The 28,000-nt window shown below is 37.4% G+C and overlaps 3 protein-coding genes across 4 annotated transcripts in view; 1 reads left to right on the forward strand and 2 right to left on the reverse strand.

Moving 5' to 3' along the window:
* On the forward strand, positions 1-3,254 carry LOC148173581 (protein toll-like). The gene is made up of 5 exons (XM_088039835.1): positions 1-92; positions 151-1,527; positions 1,577-2,137; positions 2,186-2,347; positions 2,392-3,254. Exons 2-5 carry the CDS (start codon positions 154-156, stop codon positions 3,196-3,198), a joined length of 2,904 nt encoding a protein of 967 aa, XP_087895961.1. The 5' UTR covers positions 1-92; positions 151-153; the 3' UTR covers positions 3,199-3,254.
* The window catches only part of Root (ciliary rootlet coiled-coil, rootletin), a 25,451-nt gene continuing 615 nt past the window's right edge, over positions 3,165-28,000 (reverse strand). Inside the window, exons 1-21 of one of the 2 annotated variants that reach the window (XM_088039832.1) lie at positions 14,204-14,374; positions 11,702-11,782; positions 10,951-11,151; positions 10,314-10,904; positions 10,118-10,264; positions 9,877-10,064; positions 9,710-9,827; positions 8,831-9,664; positions 8,037-8,784; positions 7,036-7,395; positions 6,803-6,988; positions 6,508-6,752; positions 6,247-6,462; positions 6,000-6,201; positions 5,609-5,712; positions 5,386-5,562; positions 5,234-5,341; positions 5,003-5,182; positions 4,743-4,955; positions 4,029-4,694; positions 3,165-3,971 (exon numbers count right to left, since the gene is read on the reverse strand). In XM_088039832.1, the coding sequence (XP_087895958.1) occupies positions 3,696-3,971; positions 4,029-4,694; positions 4,743-4,955; positions 5,003-5,182; positions 5,234-5,341; positions 5,386-5,562; positions 5,609-5,712; positions 6,000-6,201; positions 6,247-6,462; positions 6,508-6,752; positions 6,803-6,988; positions 7,036-7,395; positions 8,037-8,784; positions 8,831-9,664; positions 9,710-9,827; positions 9,877-10,064; positions 10,118-10,264; positions 10,314-10,904; positions 10,951-11,151; positions 11,702-11,782; positions 14,204-14,374 (6,012 nt within the window). In that variant the 3' untranslated portion in view covers positions 3,165-3,695. Of the gene's footprint in view, positions 3,972-4,028; positions 4,695-4,742; positions 4,956-5,002; positions 5,183-5,233; positions 5,342-5,385; positions 5,563-5,608; positions 5,713-5,999; positions 6,202-6,246; positions 6,463-6,507; positions 6,753-6,802; positions 6,989-7,035; positions 7,396-8,036; positions 8,785-8,830; positions 9,665-9,709; positions 9,828-9,876; positions 10,065-10,117; positions 10,265-10,313; positions 10,905-10,950; positions 11,152-11,701; positions 11,783-14,203; positions 14,375-24,338; positions 24,498-28,000 lie in introns of those variants that run through there. The other variant, XM_088039831.1, reaches the window with a different exon arrangement.
* LOC148173583 (uncharacterized) lies at positions 25,355-27,414 on the reverse strand. Its single transcript, XM_088038653.1, has one exon. It carries the CDS (start codon positions 27,297-27,299, stop codon positions 25,596-25,598), a length of 1,704 nt encoding a protein of 567 aa, XP_087894779.1. The 5' UTR covers positions 27,300-27,414; the 3' UTR covers positions 25,355-25,595.

The raw sequence follows: 28,000 nt of genomic DNA on the forward strand, positions 1-28,000 counted from the left end.
CTACACGCATTGACATGAACATCTTCATAAATGAATAAAACTTTGTGCTCGAGTTGTGTGATAAGCAGTGATAACAATATTACCTCTTTTTTGTAAGTATACAAACAATTTGCATAGTATAACAAAAACTTCTTTTACAAATTATTCTAGACTATGAATTTCCCACTATGGATCATCCTCGGCTTGTGCTTTTCCCAAACTTTTGCTTCTTCCTGCATCTGCGATGAAAACCCAAATTGCGCCTACCCAGATAACTTCGATTTTGAAATTCACTGCGACGTTTCCAATCCACCTCTTGTAATTCATGTTAGAACCTCGCAAAATGAAATTGTCATCGAATGTCCGGACAACCTAACTTCTCTTCAATTGAATGAATTTCCCAACATATCAGTAAACAATGTCGAAAATTTTACCATGAAATATTGCGTTTGGATGACAGTACCTTTCTACAAAATCTTCGAGCGCTTCCACCTTTCCGAAGTGACAGCGTTGGAGTTCTCCGTTTCAAGAAAACGCCAATTAACAGCGGATTTATTTAAAAATCTGTTGACGTTGCAAAGTCTCATACTAAGCCAGAACGAAATCGAAATTTTAACCGAAAACGTTTTCGAATTTGTTCCAAACCTGTTGGAGTTGGATCTACAGAACAACAACATCGTCTTAACGAAAAACGTATTTAAAACTATACCACTGTTGAAATTCCTCGACTTGTCCGGAAACAAATTACGAACTATTCCTTCTGGAGTCTTCCAACCGTTGAGCCAACTCAAAGTTTTGCATTTATGGGACAACAGACTGACCAAGTTAGATGGGCGGACTTTTCAAGGACTCTTCAGCTTACGGAGTCTCGAAATGAGTTACAATCAAATCGAGGAAGTGACACACGATGCGTTCCATGATCTCGATCACTTAACAGAAGTGAATTTTCTACAGAACGAGCTTAAAAGATTTCCCGTGAATTTGTTTCAACACAACAAGAATTTGAAGTTGGTGAGATTGCGCGAAAATTTGGGTTTCGCTGTTCCCGCCTACTTCTTGGCCAACACTTCGGTGATTCATGTTGACTTCAGAGACTGCAAGTTACGAGTTTTACCAGCTCTCGCTTTTACAAACGCGTTTAATTTACAAGTCGTCAACTTAATGGGAAATCAACTCAAAGTTTTACCCAAAGGTATCTTCACAGGACTAAATTTGAAGAGGATATTTTTGCAGAACAATGAAATTGAATTTCTGGATAGGGTATTTGAGGGATTAGCCAATCTGAAAGGACTGTTCCTTCAGAATAACTTGATTGCGGAGTTACCACCTGAAGTCTTCGCAGATTTGGTCAACCTAGAGCGAATTAACTTACAACAAAATAAAATCACAAGCATTCATCCTGAGTTGTTTGCGAGGAAAAAAAAACTCAAGAGTGTTAATCTCTCTTTTAATCAGATAATCACGCCTCTGCAGGAGATCATTCCTTTTAGAAACACTCCTCTTCTTACTGTTTTGAATGTTAGGAACAATAACATCTCCACGATCAAAGTAAGGTGACAAAATCAAAATTTAACACAACTAATTTTTATCATTCTAGTTAGAACACCTTAGAGCTGGATCAACTATCACCATCAAGCTAGACTTTAATAATATTTCTGTCGTCGATTTCCACAACGTCAACACTTCTTCGATCCATGCTAAAATTTCCATGAGGAACAATTCTATCGTCTGTGACTGCCGAAATTACAAACTAATTAAACACCTTAAATCCAAATCAAATACATCACTTATTTTGCGCAAGGATCTGTTCTGTCACGCACCGCTAGAGTTGAAAGATAAAAATTTGATAGATTTGTCTTTCTTACCATGTCCTTTGGAACAACTCTCAAAAAACTCCACCATGTGCCCTAAAAAATGCGACTGCAGCTGCGACCTCGCCTCACCTTCAATTTTAGTCAATTGCTCCAACAGAAATTTAACAGAATTTCCAAAGATTGACTTGAGTGAACTGGACTTCTGGAACCAGACTGAGGGTTGGTTTCAAGGGAACGACTTAAAGGAAGGTCCTAAAAAGTCACAGGGGTACGAAAAAATGACAAAACTTTATTTATCGCATAATAAAATTCGGCAAATTGACTGGTTGCCACCAAGGCTTGAGGTAAAAAAAGCCTGAACCTCTTAACAAGACTATTTTAATTTTTTTAAGGTGTTAGCGTTGGACCACAACCACATCACCAACCTAAAGGAAGAAGTGGTCCGAATTTTAGACAATAGTAGCTCACTTACGTTGTCTTTAGAAGGTAATCCGTGGGTGTGTGACTGTGGTTCTGAGTCCTTGGCAAATTTTCTACGAAACAGTAAAAATCTGGTGAGTACTCCAAGCCTCTGGTGCAACTCTGACTGTTTCTTCAGAATTTCAGCGCGGACGACGTGACTTGCGTCAACAGAGACGACTCTTTGCTGAACTTGAAAGAATCCGATCTTTGTCTCTTTAGAAAAAAACACGTCATCTCAATTTTAATCCTATCTTTGCTACTGATCGTTGCCGTCACGATCGCTCTTTACTACCGCTACCAGAAATCCATCAAAATCTGGCTCTTCTCCAAGAATCTATGTTTGTGGTTCGTCACTGAGGAGGAGCTCGACAGAGACAAAACCTACGACGCTTTCATTAGTTACATCCACAAAGACGAAGTTGTCGTCTCTAAAATCGTCCAAGTTCTTGAAACTCCTCCTGAAAACTACAAACTTTGTGTACACTACCGCGACTGGGTACCTGGAGAGTTCATAACAGAGCAGATCACGAAGTCTGTTCTTCAATCCCGAAGAACAATCGTGATCTTGTCGAAACACTTCTTGGAGAGTGTTTGGGGGAAAATGGAGTTTCGAACGGCGCACACTCAGGCTATGAGTGATGGTCGAACTCGAGTCATCATTATTCTTTACGGGGACATTAATATCAACGATCTTGATGAAGAATTGAAGATGTATTTGAAGACAAACACCTATGTTAAGTGGGATGACCCATATTTCTGGGAGAAACTCAAATATGCGTTGCCGCACAAAGCTAGAAAGTGTGGAGGACTCAGATTTGCCAATACGATGATGCCTAATGAAGAAGCAAGACTCATCGACGGAGAACCTACGACCCCGGGTTCCACACCGCCCATCAGCTTGAATCACAGTTTTACGAAAATAGACCCGTTAAGTTTAGTCTGATAAGGAATTTCGTGTTTTTGTATTTTTTTGTAATAAAATTGGTTTTCTAGTAATAATTTATATAAGCAATTAACCCTAAGTTAACTAATTCGTTACAAAATACACTGGACGGAAAAATTAGCAGCTCAAGTAGCACACTTCCATATACAGGGCACTAATAATCGGCAATCATGTATATTTTCCTGAAGTGCGCCCCCACTGCTAAACTGGACGGTTAAGTAGTATTCGTTACAACTTTAAGTACACCTAACTCTAGTAGTGTTACTATGTGTCACTATAAATTCGAACACTCGGTAGATAAATAACTTACTCTGAGTGACGGCAAAGCATTCCTAGCAAGTCCATTCCATGCGAATCTAATCTCGTTGAGCAAATTATAAAAATGGCAGTGTATGTCAAGAATGGACTTAAGTACATTACAATTCTTTGGTATAAAAGTGCAAACATAATTATCTCATACTTCCCTGGTAATGATGTCAATAAAAACAAAATTAAAACTACTTAGGTTGCGGAGTGGTTGATCTCCGATAAGATGACGATGGTAAACTAAGACCAGGAGGCAAACTGGCAGTGTTTGAAAGTGTGTTGTCTAGTTTGCGCGCTTCGTGTTCTAGTAAAAGAGCGTCTAGTGATGGATCTTGAGACACCGTGCGCAAAGAATCGCCCAGAGCCTGCCTCAGCTGTTGCATTTCGCGGCCAGCTTTGGTGCTGCGGAGGACGTACTGCTGTCTACGTTTGATTTCTTGGTTGAGCTGTTCTCGCAGAAGAGTCACCTAGAAGGAAAAAGCCGCGTTCAACGTACTTTAACGAATTCTACTTCTTAATCTCACCTGATTCTCGAGGCGCGCTACTTGTTGACGATGACTCTGCTCCCGCGCCTCTAACAACCTCTCCGCTTGCAACTGAGCGGCTCTATATCGCTCAATCTCAGCTCTATCAAATTTAGAATCTAACCCTGGTCTCTGACTTCTCATTCTAATCAACTCTGACTCTTTATCACTCAGTTCCTCCTCAAGATGCGCAATTTTATGCCGCAACTCTCGATTCTCTTGTTCGTATCGCTCCAATTCCGTGATCCCGGAGTCACTCTCGTACTTCTCCGGTCTTTCGTACGACTTACTTCGAGATTTACTTACACTTGCAGACCGCTCCAAATTGCGCTTCTCTGCTTCCAACTGTCTTACTTTGTTGTTGAGAGAGTCGACTTTGCCTTTCAGCTCACTTCGCTCTCTTTGGACAGTTTGCAATTGGCGATTAAGTTCTTCCTCTTGGTGAGAACTAATAGTTCCATCAGCAGGCCATTGAGCTAGACGTAGCTGAGACTCAAGACCTGAGCGTTGAACTTCGTTATTAGCCAGTTCGTTGTTGAGTCTTGTGACTTGGTCTTGGAGGATCTGATTGTTGCGGCGCATTTCAGCCAGATTTTGTTGGGTACTTTCGAAGCGTTCGGCCAGAAGGCGGCGATCATTCTCGCTGTTTCCTAGAGATTTTTGAAGCTACAATAAATTGAATTAAAACAAATCAGAGCGCAACGGATTTGTTACTTGTTTTAGTTTTTCCGCTCCGGTTTGGGACGACGATTTCGATTCCATCAGAGACCTTTGAAGATTCTGGATTTCAGATCGGAGCTCGTTTTCGCCAGTCGAAGCCTTTTCTAGTGATAAATTCAATTGATCTATTGTTGATTTTAGCGACATACAGCGCTCTTCTAGACTTGCCAGAGTTCGGCTTTGGTGGTCGCATTTTTCTTGTAATTTCTAAAAACGTAGGAGATAATTTTGGTAGTTTGACAAAGCAGAATTACCTGAATTGTGGCATCTTTTTCTTGTAGCATCATCTGTAATCTTTGAAGATCGCCTTCAGTGGACATCCTCTGTAATTCTAACTTGGTGGATCTGCTTTCAGTTCGGCTGAGTTCCTCTTGTAAGCCTCGTTTTTCCGCCTCAAGTCGGGCTAATGCCATTTTCATTTTTTCAAGCTTATCCTAAGTAATTTATTATCAGCAAACAAGCAAGCACTTAAGTAAAAAGATTACTTCATATTGTAATTTCTCCTCGTTCCCACTGCTTATGGATAATTCTAGCGACACGATTTTCTCCCGCATGTGTTGATTCTCTTCCGTTTTCTTATGTAGCGCTGTGGTCTAAAGAAGGTTTTATTTTTGTGTTTGAAAGTCTTTGTACGTACCTGCGACTGCAGTTCGACACTCTTTTGACTGAGCTTCGCCTCCAGTGCCCCCTTTTCGTCTTGCAAGCCTCTTAAACTTTGCAAGACTTTATTAAGTTTGCTGTCTCCTTTAGTCTGACTTTCGTGGGCTTCATGCAACTGCTTCTTTATCGTGGTCACCTGAGTTTTGTAATCGTCCTAAAAATAAAAATAAAAATTTCTTCTTTTAACAGTGTTCACTTACTCTTTCACGTTCAATCTGTGCAACTTGTTGCATCAAATTGCGGACTCCTTTGCGTACGACCTCTGGATCTACGTCGATCGCCCCATCTCTGCCATCATCATGTCCTGAAATAATAAACACACGTTTTAGGATAATAAACGAAAGTGTTAAGTGTGTATAAACAATTAGACAGATAAGTGTTTAATGCGATAAGGCTTCCGGCTGATAAAAAACTCGTTTTCATAATTGCGCACACTGCAGTGATTTGTCGCGAAATAAAATTGATGCGTTTATTGGTTTATTTGCTTAGCGGTGTGGGAAAATAATAAGCAAACAAAACAAAAACTGTTTGATTCCCATGGCATCACAGGCGTCATAAAATCCCAAAAACAAATAATATGAGACACTGCACCTCTAGCAGGGCTCCACCTCCTGGACGGACTCAGTAAACGGTACGGCATGTTGACAGAACCATCCAACTGTACTCCTGCAATTCTCCTCAACGTGGAGACAACACTGAAGAGTTTCTGCTCCACGTCTCTCTTAGTTCCTTCTAATTGTGCCAATTGGGCTTCAAGGGCCCGGACACGTCCTTCAGCACCTCCAAGTTTCGCCTAAAAAACACATCAAAATTCAACTCTCTCACCTCCTTCACTCACCTTCAGTTCTTGAATTTGTTGCGTGGCATCGACTAAACACACTTCAAGATTATGTTTCTGATCTTCCAGGCGCTTCTCTCTGGATCTGCTATCTTCTAAATGAACCAAAAGATCTTGCTCGCGGGCGTGCCATTGCTCCTCCAGTTGACCGGTGTGTGAGCGAGTTCTGCTTAATTCTTGTCGAGTTTGGTCTAGGTTTCGATCCAGTTCAGACATCTACAAACTAGTTAACACAAGTCCAAACAAGAAAAACAAACTTACCTGTTTCTTGAGTTGATGGACTTCCTGGTGGGCGCGTTCTCTCTCCTCCACTTCATTGAGAAGTCGTGCTTGGAGCTCCTTCTCTTCGGATTGCTGCTGGGCGCTGGCAGCTTGAGTACGCTGAAGTTCTTCGTAGATACTTTGAGCTTTGTGATCCGCCTGAACTTGTTCTTTCTCTAAGTCTCGGATTTGGTTCTGGAGGCGGTTCTTTTCGTTTTCGATGGACAGCTTCAGGTCCTCGAGGTCTAAATTATTGTGTTACTCGCCAGTTACCAAAAAAAAAAACACTTCTTACTTGTGATCCTCTGGAAAGACTCCTCCAACTGTCGGCTTTGTTCTCTCTTTTCCCCTTCAATTTTCTTCACATGGTCCCTTAATTCTTTATTCGTATTGTGATATTTTTCTTTCTCGAAGTTGCTGTCAGCGAGAAGTCGTCGGATATCCGTGATTTCCTTCCTGAGACTCTCCGAGTTGTTCTCCGCTGAAAAAACTCGCGAGTTAAAAGATCGATTGATTTATTTTTATTACCTTCTTTCAGTTTCCTGATCGTCTCGTGCAGTTGATTGTTGATACTTTCACTTTTATCTTCGCAGAGATGTAATTGAACTTTCAAGTTCTCGGCCTCCGTCTGCAGTCCGTCTCTTTCCACTTTAATTTCTTCAATTCTCTGTTCCAATTTGATTTTGTCTTCCTCCGCTCTGGTTCTACTCTCTTCTAACTTCGTTCTATACTTCCCAAGTTCTTCCTTCAACTGGTTTATATTTGATCTGTCCTTTTCAAAGCGCCCGTTAGCTTCCCTTTTCAACCGCTCTAATGCTTCTCTTTCATTATTCAACTCCCTTCGCGCATCCTCCAGACGGTCCTGCAGCGCTTGTTGATCATGATGCGCTTTGGTGCAAATAATATTTATTTAAGTACCGGCAATGTTTGTAAATTTAATTTAAATTTCTTTGTCAATTTGCGAGGATCTAGCGAGCAAATATGTGGTTTGAAATGATAAAAACGTATTATTTATGCGGCGGTAATTTTAGAAACAAGTCATTTCCCAAAACGAAAGGATGATATCATACCGATGCTGCTATTTTAATCAATGAAATCAGCACGTGATTTAGACTATTCTTTAAAAATAAATTTCACTCGAATCGATCGGACGCGCGGAATTTTTATGCGCGGTCTTAACTAGAATGAAGCAGGTGAAGAAATGAAGAAAAAGTTGATGTGAATGATTGTTAAGAATTTCGTTGTTGTGCTCATTTGAATAACGAGTTTCTGAAGCGACAACGCGCTAAATGAAAATAGCTTAATTGGCCCGTGGCCACGGCGGTATCAATCACATTGTGTTTTTGTGAAGAATTTGTATTTTTAAATTTGCTACTTTGTGTACGGGTGCAATTGTAATAACCAAAAAAAGTGTTACAATGCAGAAAGAGTGATAAGAGTTGATAGAAGTATAAAAACTACCAAAAAAAGGTGAAATCTAAAAAATAAAAGCTGATTGGATCAAACTACCAGTTTAGCCAGTTTTTTACCAATCAAAAGAGCTTTTTGTTTGTCATTCTCCGCCCGCAGCATTAACTCCTCGTGCTGCTGCACCATGTTGTCAATGTGACTTTGCAACGCTTCAATCCGATCAATCAACTGTTGAATCTCAGCTTCCTTCTCGTGTGTCAATTGTTGCAAAGACTGTTGAAGTCGTTTTTCCAAAGTCGATCGAATTTTCTCGCGCTCATCCGTCAATTTCTTGATATTATCTTCATTCTGCATCTTCAACTTTTCAATGCTTTGTTTATATTCCATCTCTTTATTTCCACTTTGTTGAGTCAAAGTATTCTTCACTTCAATACACCGCTTCTCTGATCGTTCTAAATCTTTAGTCAACCGAGCGATCTGAGCTTTGAGTTGTTCCTGTTTAACCAAAAGCTCTTGTTGCTCGCCCTCTAATTGGAATTTCTTGGCTTCTGAAGCCTCCAAGTTCGTTTGGGTGTCGAAAAGCACTGCTTCCAATGCTTCTTTCTCGGAACGCACGGCTGCGAGTTGTTCCTGAAGTCTTTGCATGTCTTTGTCTAAAGAATCGAGAGCGCATTGTTTTTCTTCGCACTCTCGAACCAAATCTTCCAAGTTTCTGTTAACTCGGGCGTTAGTTTCATTCGCTTGTTCGAGTTTTTGTCGAGTTCGGACTAATTCGTCGTTTATAGCGTCTTTTTTGCGGCTTAAAACTGTTAATTGGTTGCTGAGGTCATTTCTTTCGCGGGTGACCTGAGTCAGCTCCATTTCAATCTAACAACAGAAATAGTAAATTAAATTACAATGACCCAAAACTTACTTTTCCCTTGTCGATTTCTAAGAACTTGCACTTTTCTGATAAGGAAATTTTGTCTGACTCTAAATCGAGACGTTGCTGCTCCGCTTGCAGGAGTTCCTTCCGCAGCGACTGAATGTCGTTTAGTTGGTCGTTTGACTGCATCTGCAGCGCCAGTTTCTCGTCCTCCATCTTCTTCAGGTCTTCTAAAAGCTTCTTCTTATCGCTCTCCAGATTCGCCGCGATGTTCTCCTTCTTTATTAACGAATCGTGGACGTTGCTCCTTTCCCCTAAGATCCTTTCCAACTCCATCTCGTACTCACTTTTCGATCGTTCTAAACTACTAATTAAATTCTCGGCTTCGTTTTTCTGTTGTTCAAGCATGTCGTGCGATAAATACAACTTGTGCAGTTCTTCGCGCGCTGTTAGTAGTTCTTCTCTGATGCGACTACACCTTTCTTCTTCTCCGCGAAGATTGATCTCGCGGATGCTCGCTTCTTGGTTCAGTCGTTCGATTTCAGTTTGTAAGAAAATTTTTTCGTCTTGTAAACCGTCGATTTGTTTTTGTAGTTTATTGTTGTTCTTCTGAAGTTTGTCATAATCTGCGTTCAACGACTCCACTAAAGAGTTGATTTCGATTCTGTGACGATCCAAAGCACCTTTCTCCGTTTTGAGAGCGTCCAAAGATTTCTGCAAGAAGTCTTTGTCTTGGACGAGTTGCGAACATTGTGAGCGACTAGCATCAAGCTGTGCCACCAGTTCTTTAACTCGGTTTTCTAAACCTGCTACGTTTTCTTCGGAATTGTCGAACTGTTTGCGAACTAACAGAAGTTGCTCCCTATTTGACTGGAGCTTCACCTAAAAGAAACTTCTTAAGGAGTGTTAACAATTATCTTTTCTTACTTGTAGTTCGTGTATCAGTGACTGGTACTTGTGTAGAGCTGCTTGTACTGCCGATATGGTGCTCTCAGCAAAAGCTGCTGGGGAGGTCATACTACGCAATAAACCTCTTTTTGGCGATCTAAACATTGAAAACTTTGAATCTTTATTTAGTTGGTTTGTTAGCATACTTTTGGGGCACAGGTGTGGAAGCACTAAGATGAACGTGGGTTGTTGGTATCAGTTCTGGGTCTTTGGTTTCGGCGTCTTGGATGAGAGCGTGGGCAATGTCCCGGAGAGCGCCTTGAAGGATGTCGATTTCTTCCTGCATCTTCATTACCTGAGAAACGTGGTGCTCGGCGTCGGCGCATCGTTCTTCCTAAAACGACAAGAAGTCAAACTGCGTTCAACCACCAACGCTAGACGACTTACCAGAGTCTGCATGTCTTTAACCAGTTGTTGGATTCGGTCTTCTTTCATTTTGATTTCAGTCTGGCACGTGTCATGTTGGATCTTCATAGAGTCAAATTGGTGCTTCAAGTCGGAGAGCTCTTGCTGGTGTTGGTAACGTTCTTTTCCCTGTAAAACCAGATTATATTTCATAAAAGAGAAGTGTTTTGAAACTTACACCAAGTACAGATTCTGTGAATATATTACTGTCCATTCTTGTGCAGGCGGTCATCATTTCTTTGCCTAAACTGTTAACTTCACTCTTCAGGCTGTTTAAATCTCGTTCAGTCGTCGAGTGAATGTCCATAAAGAGTCGTTTGACGGAAACTACATCTCTCCAAAGATTCAGAAGTCTGTTGTGTTCGCTGCTGTAGTAATCATTAAACGCTTGTTCTTCATCCTTCCACTCGTCTTCTTTGATAATCATTTCCTCTCTCAACTGCTCCCAATCGTTGCTCAACTTCTGAAGATCAGAAGTCAGACTCTCATTCGTACTGTGTGATTCCTCCAACTGCTCCCTCAGAGTGATATTCAATTGCATTAACTTCTCGTTTCTTCGTTTTTCTTCGTCCAACCTGCGGAGAGCCGTATCCAAATCCGTGATTCTTTCCTCTCTAACTTCTCGTAAATGTTGTTGAGCTTGTTCTAAAGCTGAACTCTGAGGAACACTAGGAACATGAACCGGTGTTCTAAACGTGGATGGGTCGTATTTGGAGCTGTCTAACATTTGGGCTTCAAGATCGGCACATCTTTGTTTGTACTGTAAAACCTAGAAAATTACAATTAGTTGGAGGAGTTGTGAAAGGAGAAGAAACCTTGGCTTGTAGACGGCTGACTAGGGCTGCTTGGTCCTGCTGTGCTTGTCTGTAGGTGTCCAGACGCCGCCTATAGATCGACGCTTCTTCTTGGAGGCGCTGTCGGAGGTCGAGTTGACGGGAAGTGTCTTCATCGCTGCTTCCGCCGCCGTCTCCACGTAAGCGACCACCATCTGCCCTGCTTCCACTCGCACTGCTTGACTTTAAAAAGAAATACTCATCACAAGTTCAAATTTAATTTTTTTAGCTTAAAAAAGCGGGACTTGTTGAATAGACCCAATATCTCAAGGAGCAGCTAAAAAGTAATCTTCTGAGCGATTAGAAGGAATCGAAAAAAAATTAAATGTTTAGAAAGCATAAAAAAAATCGAAAATGTGTAAAATTCAAAGATCCAAAAATCGGGGAATCACGAGATCCAAGTATAAAATAATAAAATAATAGCCGTTGCATCTGCAGCAACCAAGCTTTCAGAACTTATTTAATTCGACGCATCCAAAATCTTTTTCTGCATCATGATGTAACTGCACCTGCAGTGTGCTGAATTTAAATCTCTAGCACAACGCCATTACAGCGTCTATTTTCGCCCACTTTATTAGTTCATCCTGGACTTTGAATCGGTTTCTCAGAAATCATTATCCAATTACAACTAAGTGATAACACTAATGCGTATATTTTTGTAAAATTCAAAACAATAGTTCATTGTTGCTGTGATAAAAGTGCAATAATGCCATTTCCTTAAAAAGATACTCACTTCTGTCCTAGACTTGGGTCTATACAGAGGCGGTCTTCTCCCCAAGTTCATTTTCGGGGGATCGATTTTCTTCACAGGTGGCTGCAAAGAAGAGATCTTGTTAGTCATAATTATTCAAAAAACACGATCTTTGAGACCATAAAGATAGAAATCGTTGTAATTAAGATTATCGCGAGTTTGCAATTAGCCCAATCATAAACAAAAACAGTTAAAAATGTCCTTTTTGATAAAGCGCGAGTATCCGGAGTCAAAGAGCACATTCTTGTGCTATTTTCCAAAAAATCGGAAAAACTAAGAAAAAAGGTTGTTCACCTGGAACTACAAATAATGCGTGTGCATGACTTCCTACAGCGACAGAAATTTTAGCGAGGGTTTTCAGTACCTGGCGGAGTCATTTGCGTGTATCACAAGGAAAAGACGTTTGTGGAAAACACAAATTTTATGCGTTTGAGGGAAATGGGTAAACCGAGGAAAAACTCATTACTTGACTTTAATTGTTCAAACTCCATGAATCGATAGTGCAGAAAATTACCTCACAAATGCCCCACTTATTAATTATTGTTTAATTTTACAAAATTATGTAACTAATCACGAATTTATTAATAATTGGACTTTTTCCTCATAGAGATAAATTCGGAATCTTCTTCGCACTTCGTTAGTGTTAATTTGTTGGATTTCATGGATTTAATTAGTGTATTTTGGATTGATCGATACAGAGAATTCGCCGTTTTAATTGGTATTATCTGCCAATTTATCAATCATAAAACATGTTCAGAAAATAGTCACGTGAATTTTGATTTAAAAGTCTCGATTGTGGTATTTTTAACGTGGCTTTAATAAATATGTTTACAGAAACACTCTTTGCTGAGATACTGGAAAGTCAACAAAGTAAAGACATAACAAGAATCAAATTTGGGTTAAGTGCCTATATTTACCTTCAGTTATTAATTATGTAGCTTTTTTTTAATATATTATAATATTTATTCGTTGTAGTCTCCTAATATTTATCGTTTTTTGCAGATAGATTGGAGGTTGGACTCACAGGTTTGTACCTTCCTAGCTCCAACCCATCGTTTATTTTTACCACACTCATTTTTATCTCTTCTACTACATCTAATTTTGTCAACAGTGACGAGCAGAAAGAACACAACAACATTGTCATTTGTAAAATCTAAATGCAAGAATATTATCGCAAATCGGCTAAATATTATGATTAGAATTATTTTTAGATCAGAGTAGTTTAAAGGGTTACCGAAAAATGTAACACGAGGTAAAGTTAACCAAACAGACTAGATTTATCGATCACGTCAATAGTCCTGTTTTCGTGGTCAATAACAAAATATGAATCACAAAAAAAAAGTTTTTACTAAAAAAATTCCACCAAAACAATAACAGATAGAAATATTGCAGTTGGTGGAAACTTCCTTTAAAAATTTTAAGAAAACTTTTCGAATCAGGCCGAGTCCTCGATTCTTCGACTATTTTGCTGAAGATTTCCATCCGCCGATCATTGACTGCACTAGGAAGAGATAAATTTTTTTACGACGTGACAGCAGACCCGTGCTACTTTGAGTTCTACAACATGGACTTTGGTCGTCTGGAAGCTGCATTTATTAATCTTGGGGTCTACCAAGGATTTCCGTCCGTTTAGTTGGACTCGTGGATTGTAAACACATATAAATATAATATTTAAAAAAAATAGTTCATCTTTGTGGACTTTGGACCCGTGAGATCACGTCGGAATGGCGAGAAAATTCTTTTATCAGTCCTCAGAACGCGAATTTGTCGGTGTCACGGTCTAATAAACAACGCAAGAAGAAGCAGACGACAAGTAAATATTTAATCATAATTATTCATCCGAATAATTGATATTGGAATCGCCTTGGTGCTTTGGAAATTTTTGATGCCTACGTGAGTTGCGTCAAAAAAGAGTAAATATGATAGAAATAGGTCGCGCCGAAGGGATTTTTCTATCACGTTGTTTTTTACGAGACGATTTGATGAATTGTGGAGGATCTTTCACAATCACACAGATCACGCTTGCTCTACATGGATGGAACTAATTAGTGAGAAGAAGTGATAACCATTTTACGGAAAAAAACAAATAAATTATTGTTATTATTAATTACTCACACGTATTTATGGCAGTTTGCACGAATATACTTCTTTATCGACTGATTTTTACTAACCTTGAATTAACAAAATACAAAATACCCACATTTTCTGTTCTCTGGAGTCGATCGATAGTTTCGCGACTTACAAACTTACATTTTCAGTAAAAACTAATTAAAGAGATGAGTAAGGAAGGAAAAATGTCCAAAAACTCAAAAGCTTTAAACAACAGCAACACGTATAAAAAAGTGTGATATTTCCAAAATCAACACATTTTTTCAAACACCTTCACATCCCCTCCCACCAAAATTGCCACTAAAAAACCAAAAAGTGAAAATAATCCATTGTGTCCACTACATAAACGTGCTGTCCATCAACATCTCCACTTACTCTCGGCATGTCCGTTTCTGCTTTGCTCTCAGCAGGAGGCGGTGGTCGCGGAGGCGGCGGTGACGCGTCACGTTTGTACGTTGTCGACGTAATGCGATCGTCAAAATACAGAGAATCCGAAGAGGGTACATAGATGGGTGCGCGAGAACCTGCTGGGAGGCATCGAAACATCCCCTCTTAAAAAATAAGGGAAAACGTGGAATAAATTTGACAAATTGGAATTTTGACGGATAAATCACGGAAACACGAAATGGGCAGATGGAAATTTACGATGGGTGACACCTGGGGCAAAATAAAGGGGCAGTGGATCAGTTTTTTCAAATTGTGAGCTTGCGGCTAAAAATCCCAATCAATTATTTAGTGCCATCATCCGAAGGATAACCAATCCACCCGTTATCTATTTTCTCCAATAAGCGTGCTTACTCTGAATAAATCAAACAAATTGGAAGGACCCGATCCATATAAGCAACCTAAATAACTTTGGCGTTTAATCCAATGAAACCGAAGACGACTTAAATAGAATAATTTGCATAAACGAAAGCCAGGTACTTGCTTGAATGCGTTTATTGCATGGAAGAAGTTTAAATCACCAAAAATTCACTTGGTACAATAGCTCGTAGTCACGGACGCCTCTAACTACAAACTAAACGTTTTGAACGGGAGGTGCGAAATTTACTACAATATGACCACAAAAGTCATTTATTAGGTGATGACAGGTCAAAAGATGTTGTATTGATCGAACATGCGTAGATATGCACATTTTGATTGGAAAGTGCAACAATTCATGCCGAAATAAGAGACGAGAGAAATACAATAATAATTTTGTGATAAAGTTGCAACTAAGTCGGTGCAAAAGTACTTGAAAACAACATGATTTTGGGGGCTTGCGGATAGAAAGATAAGAAGCTTCCTTTAGAGTTTTTGAGTAACGGACCGTATATATCCGGATCGATTTTATTAACATAATAAAACTTTGTTATTTCATTAAGTACGGAATAATATATTGATTAAAACATTAGGGTTATATGATAACTAGAGGTCAACTTTTTTCTACAACAACACGATGTCAAAGCATTGTTCGAATATAAACCCATTACGACGGGAATTAAATGAAGCAAGACGTTCTATATCATTTAAATAAATTCTACTTTATTTTTTTATTTCACACATGATGAATTAATTTTAAGAAATACATAATACATAATTATACTGAGCAACAAAACCACACACCATGAGAATAATTCTGTGAAAACCCCTCTAAAAGACATTGTTGGTGCAAATTTCAAAGTATTTTGGAGTTTTGATGGCGTACAAAAATTCCTACAATCAGAACTATCGCAAAAACCGAACCTCCGAATCTTGCACATCCATTGCCACTCAGTGAGCTAATTTCAGTGTGGTTGCAACCAAAAAAAGTGATACTACGAACAGGGCTCTCAGCCAACATATTTAAACTTTCAATATCAGTGTGGCCGCATTCAAATTCCAGTTTCCGTATAGCACATTTGACTTCACAAAAGCCCCTATATACTGTTTTCAACGAATTTGATGTTAAAGAAACTAATTTTTGACTCCATTCCTTTAAAGACTTTTGCACTGAGACGAGAAATATTATTTGAATTGAAAATAATTTCAACTTTTTTGGATTTTAGAAAAACAAACGATTTTTCCTCCAAAAAAGTAATCAGATTGTCCTCGATGTTCAAAGATTCAAGTTGTGGTGTCAATGAGAAAGAGTTTGGGTTGAACTGTGTCAACAAGTTCTCGCATAGATTTATTTGCTCACAATTCTTCAAGTTGACGAAAGCTCCACTTTCCAGGATCTGAATCTCGTTATTATCAAGATTAGGAATTATGAGGTTGAGATTTTGAAAGGTGCCTTTCTTCACCACTCCGATGTTGTTGCCGAACATATTTAAACTGTCCTGAATGTTCGCTAGACGATTACTGTAACATTCCCCTTCAATATATTTAATTCCACAATACGTAAAAGAAATCATGTTTATTTCGTGAGAAAATCGCAGCAAAGTGCTGAAAGTGTACCAGAGAATTCAATATCTTTAAAACTAACCGGAATTTGAATAATTGAAGAATTTGATTTTGTTTCCACATAAGAACTATTTGAAATTACATCGTAAGAAAAGTTAGTATTTTGGTAATCACATTTAGAATGAACTTCCAAAATACTGGGACCAAAGCAAAGCACGAACGGCATCAAAGACATTTTAAAAGTAACTTTGCATTTTTCGTGGCGGTGGCATAACTAGGATTGTGAAATTAAGTAATACGTAGAAAATTACAGTATTGTTATGAACATTAAATTAGAAAATAAATCCAAAAACTTATTTTCCCATTACGTCGGTAAGTAATAATAGATATATATTTATGATATAAGAGTGTAAAGAGGCAAATTATTCACGACAAAAAATCAGTTATTCTAGAGATCGTAGATCGAGAGAATAAGATTTTTGGAATGTAATACTAGATTTTATCCAAAGCCTCTGTTGGTTGCAACTAAGGCATTAAAAGAATTGACAGAAGTGACAGCAGCGGCAAATTTTTAGCATTTAGAAAGCCATGCGTGCCTTGTTGTCATGGAAATGTAGCATAATTTTCATTATGGCTTCTAGAGAATAATAGTACTTTATCTGTCTCAAATAAGTGAATAAAGACTTCTTTATTAGTGCATTTTCGATAAATAGTATTTTATGAATTATTTCTAAAGCGCAGAAATTAATGTTTTTCAATCTCATTTAGAATAAAAAGAAAAGAAAGAAAAATGTCAAGTAATTCTAACAATTTATTTTCTAAACCAGGGAGTAAATTCGAAAAACTACACACCCTGAGAGTGTTTCTGTGAAAACTCCTCTAAAAGATATGAGACGAACTGTTAACAGTGAAGATATTACCATTAGTAGTGCAAGTTTTAAAGAATTTTCGAGTTTTAATATACAAAAATTCCCACCATCAGAACTATCGCAAAAAATGAACCAGTAAATCTTGCAGATCCATTGCCATTCAGTAAACTAATTGCAGTATCCTTGCAACCATAAAAGGTGATGTTACGAATAGGACTCCCAGCCAAAACTTTCAAACTTTCAAGATCAGTGTGCCCGCACTCAAATTCCAGTAACTGTATAGCACATTTAATTCGACAAAAGCCCCGTTGAACTTTTTTCACCGGATTTGATGTTACAGAAACTAATTTAAACAAGTGATGATCGAAAACTCCTCTCGGTATCACTTCTATCAAGTTTTTGATCAATCGAAAGGAGACAATTTTTGACTCCATTCCTTCAAAAACGTTTGCACTGAGACGAGAAATATTATTTGAGTCAAAAGTTAGATCAACTTCTTTAGCTTTTAGAAAAACAAACGATTTTTCCTCCAAAGATGTAAACAGATTTCCCACGATGTTCAAAGACACAAGTTTTGGTGTCAATGAGAAAGAGTTTGGGTTGAACTGTGTCAACAAGTTTTCGCATAGATTTATTTGTTCACAATTCTTCAAGTTGACGAAAGCTCCACTTTCTAGTATCCGAATCTTGTTATTATCGAGATTAAGCATTACGAGATTGAGATTTTTAAATGTGCCTTTCTTCACCACTCCGATGTTGTTGCCGAACATAGATAAACTGCCCTGAATGTTCGCTAAACGATTATTGTAACATTCCTCTTCAATGTATTTAATTCCACAATCCGTAAAAGAAATCATCCTTATTTCGTGATCAAAGTTGAGAAAATCGCAGCAAAGTGCTGAAAGTGTACCAGAGAATCCAATGTCTTTAAAACTAACCGGAATTTGAACAATTGAAGAATTTGATTTTGTTTCCACAAAAGAACCATTAGAAACTACATCGTATGAAAAATTAATATTTTGGTAATCGCATTTAGAATGAACTTCCAAAATACAGGGGGCAAGACAGAGTACGAACGCTATTAAAGACATTTTAGAAGTAACTTTGCAGTTTTCGTGACTGTGGCTTTACTAGGATTGTGAAATAAAGTATCACGTATTGAAAATAAAAAGAAATTACATTGTTGTTATGAATATTGAATAACAAAAAAAAATCCGAGAAGAACTTCAACTTATTTTCCCATTACGTCGATAAGTAATAAATAGTATTTTATGATTTATTTCTAAAGCCCAGAAATGAAAGTTTTCCAATCTCATTTGGAATGAAGAAGGAAAAATGACAAATAATTCTAATTATTTATTTTCCAAACCACGTCTACAATTATAAATTATAATGATTAATGAATAATATAAAATACATATTAATAAAAACCCTCTTCCATTCGCACTATACATACAGGGTGAACCCGAATAAAGTGTAAAGATTTTAACCACAATATCAGATACCGCTGTAGATATTGATTTTGCAAAAAAAATCGAAATTTGAATGGGGCAAAACCCCCTCGGATTACCCGTTATTCGACGCTTGTGGCACTGAATTTTTAACAACTGTTTCCGAACGACTGCAAAATTGACTTTCACTTAATTACTGCTTTTAAAAACATCATTTTCAAAAGTTCGTAGTGCGAAAAAAGTCAATCTTTATCTCGATTGGTTTGTAAGGTGACTTTTCCTAGCTCGCTTTGTAGATCAAACTGAAACTTTAATTAGAAACGAAGTAATGAAAAAGTTATTACGAAAATTGATCAAACGCCCTCCATCCAATTCAGGTTTATACCTAAAGAAAACACTTTTTAAAAGGGTAGGTTCATCACAACACTTTTGAAGAAACCACTGGCAAGGAATAAAAAAGGTTTGCCTTTTGGTAAATAGCGTTATTATTCCCAACTTTTCAATGCCTTGGACTAACGTTGACATTGACTGGCACTTCAGTGTCGCACATAAAATTCTGCAGAAAACTTTAATAATTATTTTTTTCTCGGTCAAACTCCGTTGTCTGATATTGGGGTTAAAATCTTTGCACTTTATTCGGATTCACCCTGTATGTCTAGCGCCTTTGCACAGCTAATTAATTAGTGATAAGCTGATGGTGGCGATTCGACTGCGGTGTAATAAAAAAACGAAACTAACCGAATTGGTATTAAATCCACGAGAATACCATTGTGAAAATACCTACATTAAAAAATGTTTACAGTGAAGACTTTTCTAGTTTCTTTTTCAGTGGCGGTCACAGAGAATTGTATGTTTCGTAATGTGACAAACTTAAGTAAAGCATTGATATATCGCAAAAACACCCACAAACACAATTATAACAACAAAAGAATCCCCGAATGTAGCAGATCCATTGCGAGTTGTTAAGTACATAGCTTGGATGTAGTTGCAATTACTTAAAACGACATGACGCAGAGGGTTCATCCACTTAAGCAACATTTTTAAACTTTCAAGCTCAGCATTGCCGCATTCCAATTCTAGTTTCTTTATTCTACAATCAACTTCGCAAAAGCCTTCATCGACTTTTTTCACCGGATTCTCCTTTAGAAAAATTTCTGTAAAATAGTGGTTGTTAAAGACTCCTTTGGGTAACACTTCTATAAAATTGTTGAACAAGTCAAAAGAGACAATTTTTGATTCCATTTCCTCAAAAATGTTTGCACTAAGTCGTGAAATATTATTTATGGCAAACGTAATTTCCACTTCTTTAGCTTTAAGAAAGGTAAACGATTTTTCTTCCAAATATGTGATTTGATTTTCTATAAAATTCAAAGATTTTAGTTGTGGCGTCAATGAGAAAGAATTTGGGTTAAACTGTTTTAATAAGTTGCTACGAAGACTTATGTCTTCACAATTCTTCAAATTGATGAAAGCTCCATTTTCTATAATACGAATCTTGTTATCTTCCAAACTAAGAGTTTTGGTTTTAAGATCTCTAAATGTTCCTTTTTTAATGATATCGATGGAATTGAACGCAAAAGATAAAGTATCCACAATGTTTGCTAAACGATTATTATAACACTCTTCTTCAATGTTTTTTATTCCAACATTCTGGAAGATTATGGTGTTTATTTCGTGGTCAAAATCGAGAAAATTGCAACAAAGTTCCAAAAGGTTATTACTATCAAAGAATTTGACAACGGTAGTATTAGCCGGAAATTGAATAACTGAGGAATTTGATTCTGTTCCGAAAAAGTTTGAACCAAATGCAACCGTATAAGAAATGCTAAAATCTTCGTCATTACATTTAGATAGAACTCCTAAAATACTGGAAGCGAAACAGAGTACCAACAGTATGGGAGACATTTTGAAAGTAATTCTTCAGTTTTGATGACGGTAGCGTAATAATTACGGTTGTAAAATGAAGAAACAAGTTACAAATTGATAAAGTTTCATCTGAAAAACAAAACCGAAGAAAAGCATTACATGAATCGAATAGAAGAACTTATTTTGCCATTAACTTCGGAAGGAGTATTGTATGATGTCTAAACCGCAGAAATCAAGGTTTTACCAAACTCGTGGAAAATTTATTTATTTGTATTTTCCAAATCATGACTACAATAATTATGTTCAAACTATACTGTAATGACTTGTCGCACGATTGTAGAGTAATTTAAAATGGCAAAAGCGTACTTTGCGATTTTCTCTCAAAAATCAGAAAAATGAAATGGTATCTCATTATTTATATTGTCTCAAGGTTGCCCTCAGATGACCTTCTGGTGATAAACATGATAAGCGCAGACAGGTATTTCAAAATATGAATTTAACACAGAAGGAACTTGACAATAAAAAGGATTCGAGGTGAAATATGGCTAAATCTCGCACTTCAAAATACACAATTCCAGCAATTTAGTGATTACGCTCTGATATCACCTTTTTTATAGTCGGCTTTTTGAACTTTAACTTCGAATTGATTGAAGAATTCTGTTTTTCAATAAGTCTCTGTTGTAAATGAGAAAATTTAAACGCAGAAGTGTTAAAATAATTTAATTAGTAACAATAATACGGATTTAAGTCCAAACCATTGGAATTTTCTTTTTCGAAAACTTAATGAACACTATTTTAATCTCGTCTATGATAAGTCACGCGTTAGAAACAACACGATTATAGCTTGAAATTGTCAAATTTTCTCACGTCATCTATTATCTCGAATCTTATGAAATCAAGTTCAATGCACTGTATTATAAACTTATCCTATCATCAGATTTAGAAAAAACGTCCTATCATAATACAAAATCCATAAATCTTCGTACGAAAACAGAATAACTATCAATATTTTCTCAAGTTGTCAAAACATGAAATTACCAAAAAAATTGCAATTCTATTCGTGTTTGTGGGTAGTTAGTGATTCCGGCGGCTCGTCTAAAATGCCTATCGATAAAACTATTAAAAACCCAGTAAAATTTTAAATTGAGATAGGACTTTTACGACGATGCGCACATATAATATGCTCGATTATAATATTGGGAGCTGTGACTGGCACGATCAGCCCGGAACTCGCAATGGGGATGAACCACATATCGAACGCAGATTTATCCGGAGATAGGAAGCACGTTTCCGGATTGCTAAATTCACAATTACGAATCTTAGATAAGTAATGAGAGTTTTGTTTACGGAGGTTACAGGGCTATATTTATTTACAATTGGGCTTATCAGGTGAACATTGTTCAGAGATCTAGACGAAGGAAAGTGGTCTAGTGAACTTTAAGTCTCTTGAAAATAATTATCTCTTAGGCAGAATCATTTATCATCTTAATACAGTGAAACCTGTGTAAAACGGGACCTGTAAAACCCGGAAACCTGTACATTATGGAAAATTTTGACGGTCCCGGTAAAATTACTCTTTAAAAATACCTGTATATGCCGGAATCTGCTCAGCGCGAACACAGAAGCCAAAAAACGGACCATCGAATTTTTAAAACAGAATTTTTTTTATTTCCTGCTGCAAATTTTCTTAGAAACAATTAGAAATTTTTCGAGAAAAGGTCAACCGCGGACTGCTTTGTTTATTTTGTTTGCCTCATGTTGTATTTCACCTAATATTTTACGTATTTTTTTATTATGGCTACCAAGAATTTTGCTTCCGAATAAAAATTGAGATATCGAGAACTCAGAGACAATGAACGGTGGAGGAAAATCACATTGACTTTAAAAAATAAAGAGTTAAACCGAGTTCAAGAATGTGTTAAACAATTAATTATTCAATTTAAATATGGAACAACGCAAGTTCATCATCTGTTAAAAAATAAAAATCGGATTAACGAAAAATTGGTTAATGGATAGAAAATCTAAGTTGTAAACGGACAAATCGTGTTACCAAGAACAAAGAAGTAAAGAAACTAGTGTATAAGTATCAGGTTTACTTTTACAATCGCAAGCTAAACTTATCGCCGAGCGTCTTGAACATCAAAATTTCAAAGCTTCAAATTGTTGACTGCAAATTTTTCGCAGAAGACATCTCATTTCTTTCAAAAAAAAAGTGTGTGGAGAAGCCGACAAATAATTAGCATCTCATATTAGCATTAAAAAATAAAAATTACATAAAAAATTGCCTTAAACGGAAACATCGAACGGTTCCTTGCAATTCCGTTTGATACAAGTTTCACTGTAGTTTAAAAGATTTCTAGCATTAAAGATGGCTTAAAGAGTATTTAAAATGTCATTTACCTCAAGACAGTTTAGTATCCAAGATTTTGATTTGCATTGTTCAAACAACTACTACAAGTTTTTTCAAAACTAATTTTGCACTATGATTGAGGTGAATTACAAATTTCAGTTGAAAAAATCAAAACCCACATTTGTAATAAGAGGTTAATTTCTTTGGCATTTCATTGACAAACTACCTCATTACTCTCTAGAGACATTTCCATAACAACAACGCGTTATAAATGGGAATAAATTTGTCATTGCTGTCATTTCTGTCATTTTTTTAAAGATTTGATTACAAATGACTTGATATTTGGTAAAATATTGTATTATATTCGGGTACAATGGCATTTGGTTTACTTATTATCATTAAAGATTCACACAGTAAGTACAGACACATTTTTTGGTTTAATACCCAGAGCTGGCACCTCTTAATTTTCCATTACTGATAAACCCCCAATTATGAAAATATTTTAGAAATATAACGTAATTAGTGTTAAAAAAAAGTATGACCTTACAAGAAAATATCATGTAAATTTAAACAACGGCGATAATACAAGCATAACGAATGCACTGTTACATTCCGAATTCGTTCATTTTTTATCCAATTAATTTAATTGGAAATAACAAGATTGCATATCAGACTTGCCCTTTAATATTACATAAAAAATCACGAATTGAGAGTGTGCCTGTGGAATTTGCGTTAATTACCACAATCTCTAAAATTTATTTGCATAAACATCTTGAAGGCACTTTAATTATATTTTATGAATTTTGGACTTTGAGTTGGCGAGGAAGCTGGACACGGTCCAAGGAACGGCCGAAATTTGATAAATCCAAGAATGACCCGAATTTTTAATTTCTAAATATAAAAAAAACCGTCTCATTTCCGAGAAGACAGCAATTTTAAACTAAAAATAAGAAAGACAAACAAATTACTCTTTACATTTAATAAAAAATTGGCACAAATACAACATAAGCGTCTTCGTTTTCAACGCCTTTGTGTGACGAAGATTTTCTTCTTAATTTTTCTCACCTCTTTGATTTGCTTTCCATCTTCTCACACTTACACTCTTTCATATTTGAATTTCTTTAAACACAAAATCACAAATTCCTCTCTTTCTTGTATTTCTTTTGGTACCACACGACTTTCTACCTCAGCGCAGCAATTACAATACAAACACGCATCAAGAAGAATTTATTACAAGATAATTTTTTTATCAAAAAGTGCTAATAGGACGAAGGGTAATGAGGTTCAGATTCTGGTATCAAAATCAATTAATTACAAGAATCGAAGAAAAATTGTTTTCTCACCACAATATCGCAATGAATCATTAATTCGGATTTTTGATATTTCATTCAAAAATTAGTTAAGAAATAGAAGATAGCATATCAACAGCTTTGGAGCTTGGAAAAAAGTCGGTACACTTGGCTTGTTTTCCCAAAAATATTTTGACACTTACAAAGTGTGAACGTGACGTGCCTCATGTCAAAATTGAACGAATATTCAACATGTAAAAATAACAAAGCCGACCAAATATATTGTTCACTCTTAAAATGTCTTAATTGACTATTACCCACCTTGTGTATCCCAAATCAACCCTCAGGTGGTATCGAAAGTCTAAGATTCATGTCTGACCCCGATTCAATAAAGATTGCAACATTCTCGACCTGAAGCTCATAGTCCAGATGTCTGCATGGGTCAATAGTAGCGAGTAGCGCCGTCCAATTATCAATCATCTGAAACGAAATCCTCATTAATTCTAAAAAGGAATTTAAAAATCCAGGCGAATTTGCAGAAATAAGAGGAAAGATAAAACAACCACCAAAAACCGGATTAGAAAAGAAATTAAATAATGTGTAATAAATTAGACTCCTTGATAAAACAGTATCAAAAGTATATAAAAAAATATAAATAGAGAACGATAGGTAATCACAAGAATACGTCACGAGAAAAATAAAGAAATTATCTTCTCTACATGAGCCTTCAAAACATTACTTTGATACCGTAAGTGCAAAAACGTGTTGGGACAGGTGGCAATGGAAAAACTTCTTCATTGAAAATAATTAACCGATGCAGTCGAAATCTTTGAGAAATTATTTATTGTAGACAATCCGAGATATCGCCAAGTCGGTCGCGTGATATCGTGACAGGGAAACAATGATTTTTTCCTTCCCCTAATACCTCATTCGTAATCTTGATATTTTTCATACATAACATGTCGTATAATTTTAAATGGCATGTTTTCAATCAGGTCGAGATCCATAAAAAATGACAGAGATTTTATTATTAGATTCCTCGAGCTTTTTGTAGTTTGAAAAATTCGGTCAGTGAGGCAGATTTTGGTGAAATAAGAGCGGACTAAATGTGGGACCCTGTTGAACACCAGTACGATAACATTGGTAATCTTATGTCTGTAATTGCGACCTTTTTTAATCATTGATAATACATGACACGATGCGGTATTTATAGTTTTATTAGCTCGTTCCTTTTATTCATGCCCTCTTATTTTTGTCGTGGCGAAGGTTAAAATATTGTAATAACTTTTAATAAAATTATTTTATTGTCAAAAATAAAAACCATAATGAACAAATTGATCATTGATACAATGGTACTACTTAAATCTCCTTTCTACAAAAATCGAATAGTTAATGTAACATACAACATCTTGTATATACACAATATATACAACAATAAAAAAATAACAATGAATAATGAAGTTTGTACAAAGTACGCTATAAATAATGCTTTCGTCGACCACGGGTCAAACAAATAAATAATTGTCCATTCACACACAATACTCAGGCTGTATTCTCTCTCCTAACGAGATAAAATCACTAACGTACTGGATTGGTCATGGGTCTTGGGAAACTATCCTGTCGCCTCTGCATGAACCCCAACATGTTCTTGAAGGGTAGCAACATATGGTAGTAGGCACAATACGGCAAAGGATCCCAAATAGCAAACAATGCTTCCCGTTTATCAATAACAGTCCCAATCAGCCTGGTAACGGCTTCAATATTCGGGTTTCTGATCGTTGTCATGACGGTTTCTCCCATCCAGTACCGACCGTTTTCACTGATCAGTGGTCCAGAATTCTGTCGACTGAAATGTCGGCAAGGCTTCCACAGCAGCCGAGGATGGACGTTGGTGTAGCAGATATATGGTAAAGAAACTCCCACTCTGCTACTTAGTGGTACGATGGTACCGGTGTCTTTGGGTACCACGAACCGGAAACTGACGTGTCCTGTGATTGGCCGCAACAAGTTGAGTTTGCTGAAGAAGTTGGACAGCCAGAGGTTGATTTCTTTGTTTTCAATCGGAACTAAACCATTGCTGCTGTTGTCCAAGCGGCAGGTGACATTCGCGATGACTTGGGACTGTTTGACGGTGGTGCAAGTGAGGAAGTGGTCACCTTCCACGTCCTGGACGACCACCCAAGGACGTTGCTCGCTGATGTCGTTGGGGAGTTTAAGGTCGTTGCGTGATACCGGAAGGATGATTTTGGAGCGTTCGCGGAGGCCGCTGGGACCTGCAGTTGTCATGATGTAGCGGCCCATGCGGATGGCGCCGGTGTCATAAAGTTGGTACACGTCATCACGAGAAGTAATAGCGTGATAGGTTGGAGTCGGAATCGAGTACTTTTGACATCTCTTGAGAACTTCAAGAGTATCATCCAAAGCCCAAACTTCTTTGATTCCAGGGCAGAAACAGCTGCATCCTAAGAGTTCCAAGTGGGGTTTGGCGACGGCATCAAAGTACGCCGATGTAGTCGAACTCACAGGTATGTAATAAACAGCTTGTTCTTTGTCGACGATTTCGCAAAGAGCCCTCACGTAGTTCTGCTGCTGGTCGCTGGTAGGCTTCGGCACTGTGTAAAATCTACTCACAGCGGTAGAAAACCGTGCCAAAGCGAATAAGCCATCAACTTCACAGACCACGACTCTTGCACCAGCTGAGTAGAAGTTTCTCGCTAAATGTAACGCTTGGATGGTACTTCCTCCGCTGATCAACACCGTTCTCTTCTTACGAGTGCGTTCGCTGCTGGGAGACAAAACAATAGACAACAACATCTTAATCACGGTCCATGGTAGGTTAATCAGTTGCGTGAAGAACCAAACCCACATCGAAATCCAAAGCATGGGCAACGCAAAAATCAACTGCCTCCATGTCTTGGGCATAATCGCCAAAACCACAGCTTTCGCTATCCTCAGCAAGAAACAAGGGTACCATCCTATCAGATCGGCGAGAGCAGAAAACGACTCATCCTCTTCTTCTCTTTGATTCAAAACAGGACTTTGACTCCTAGAATCACGGCAGTCGGACCTGATCACGAACGGCTCCTGAATCACAGCACCTGCAGAGGCAGCTCTTCGGATTCTTCGCCTCCTAAGAGTATTATCCGGGGATGTTGAAATCGGAGACAAAGAATTTGGAGAGCTAGGACTTTGAAAGCCGGAACTGCTGCTGATACTTCCGGCATGGATGCTCTCGTTGCTCGGCCACACTCGAGATAAACTCTCTGAAGTACAAGTGGGCATTTTGAAAGACACACCAACACTGATTTCTTAACACGGAATGATGTGTGCCACTGTCAAGTCATTAATTTAATAAACGGTCGGAAACGATGCACACTTCTCTTATAAGCTATTGTGTTGTACTATGCCCCTTAGTTCTGAGTACCCCTTCCATTGGACGCTTGGAGAATCACGTTCGGGTTATTGAGGTAGTCTTTATTATAAACTTTTATCAACAGATTTGTGTTCAAAGTGATAAGGTATTTGCTTTTGGCAAAAATCTTAAGGTGATTAAAGATTAGAGAGCGTTAGACTCTGCACTGTTTATCAGTATTTTTATCCTGATGCCACCAAGTGCTATCAGAAGCAAAGATATTATATTATAGGCATACGGTTCCCTTTTCTTATCGTTTTTATCGCAGAGAAGTTATGCGGTCTAATAGTAGGCAACCGAAAAGACGCCAGTGCATACACCGCTGCAAAATACTTATTCAAATAAGTTTTTTCATTTTTGTACTCGGTGAGCCAATAAGAGTTGACAACAATTTTGTTGTTTTTTTGTTCTATTACCAGTTCAAACAAAATAATTCATGATTGCGAATATTGACTGTATTTATGTATTTTGACTTTTCATTTCTGATCAAATAATCCTACCAGTCTTAATATTAATTAGTCAGTCTTCATCTTTAGTTTTCCCGCACTTTCGTTGCTAAGAATCCGATCTA

Source organism: Gnatocerus cornutus, chromosome 6 (genome assembly GCF_029298725.1).
Source record: "Gnatocerus cornutus isolate USDA-ARS CGAHR chromosome 6, icGnaCorn1.1, whole genome shotgun sequence".
Lineage (NCBI taxonomy): Eukaryota > Metazoa > Arthropoda > Insecta > Coleoptera > Tenebrionidae > Gnatocerus > Gnatocerus cornutus.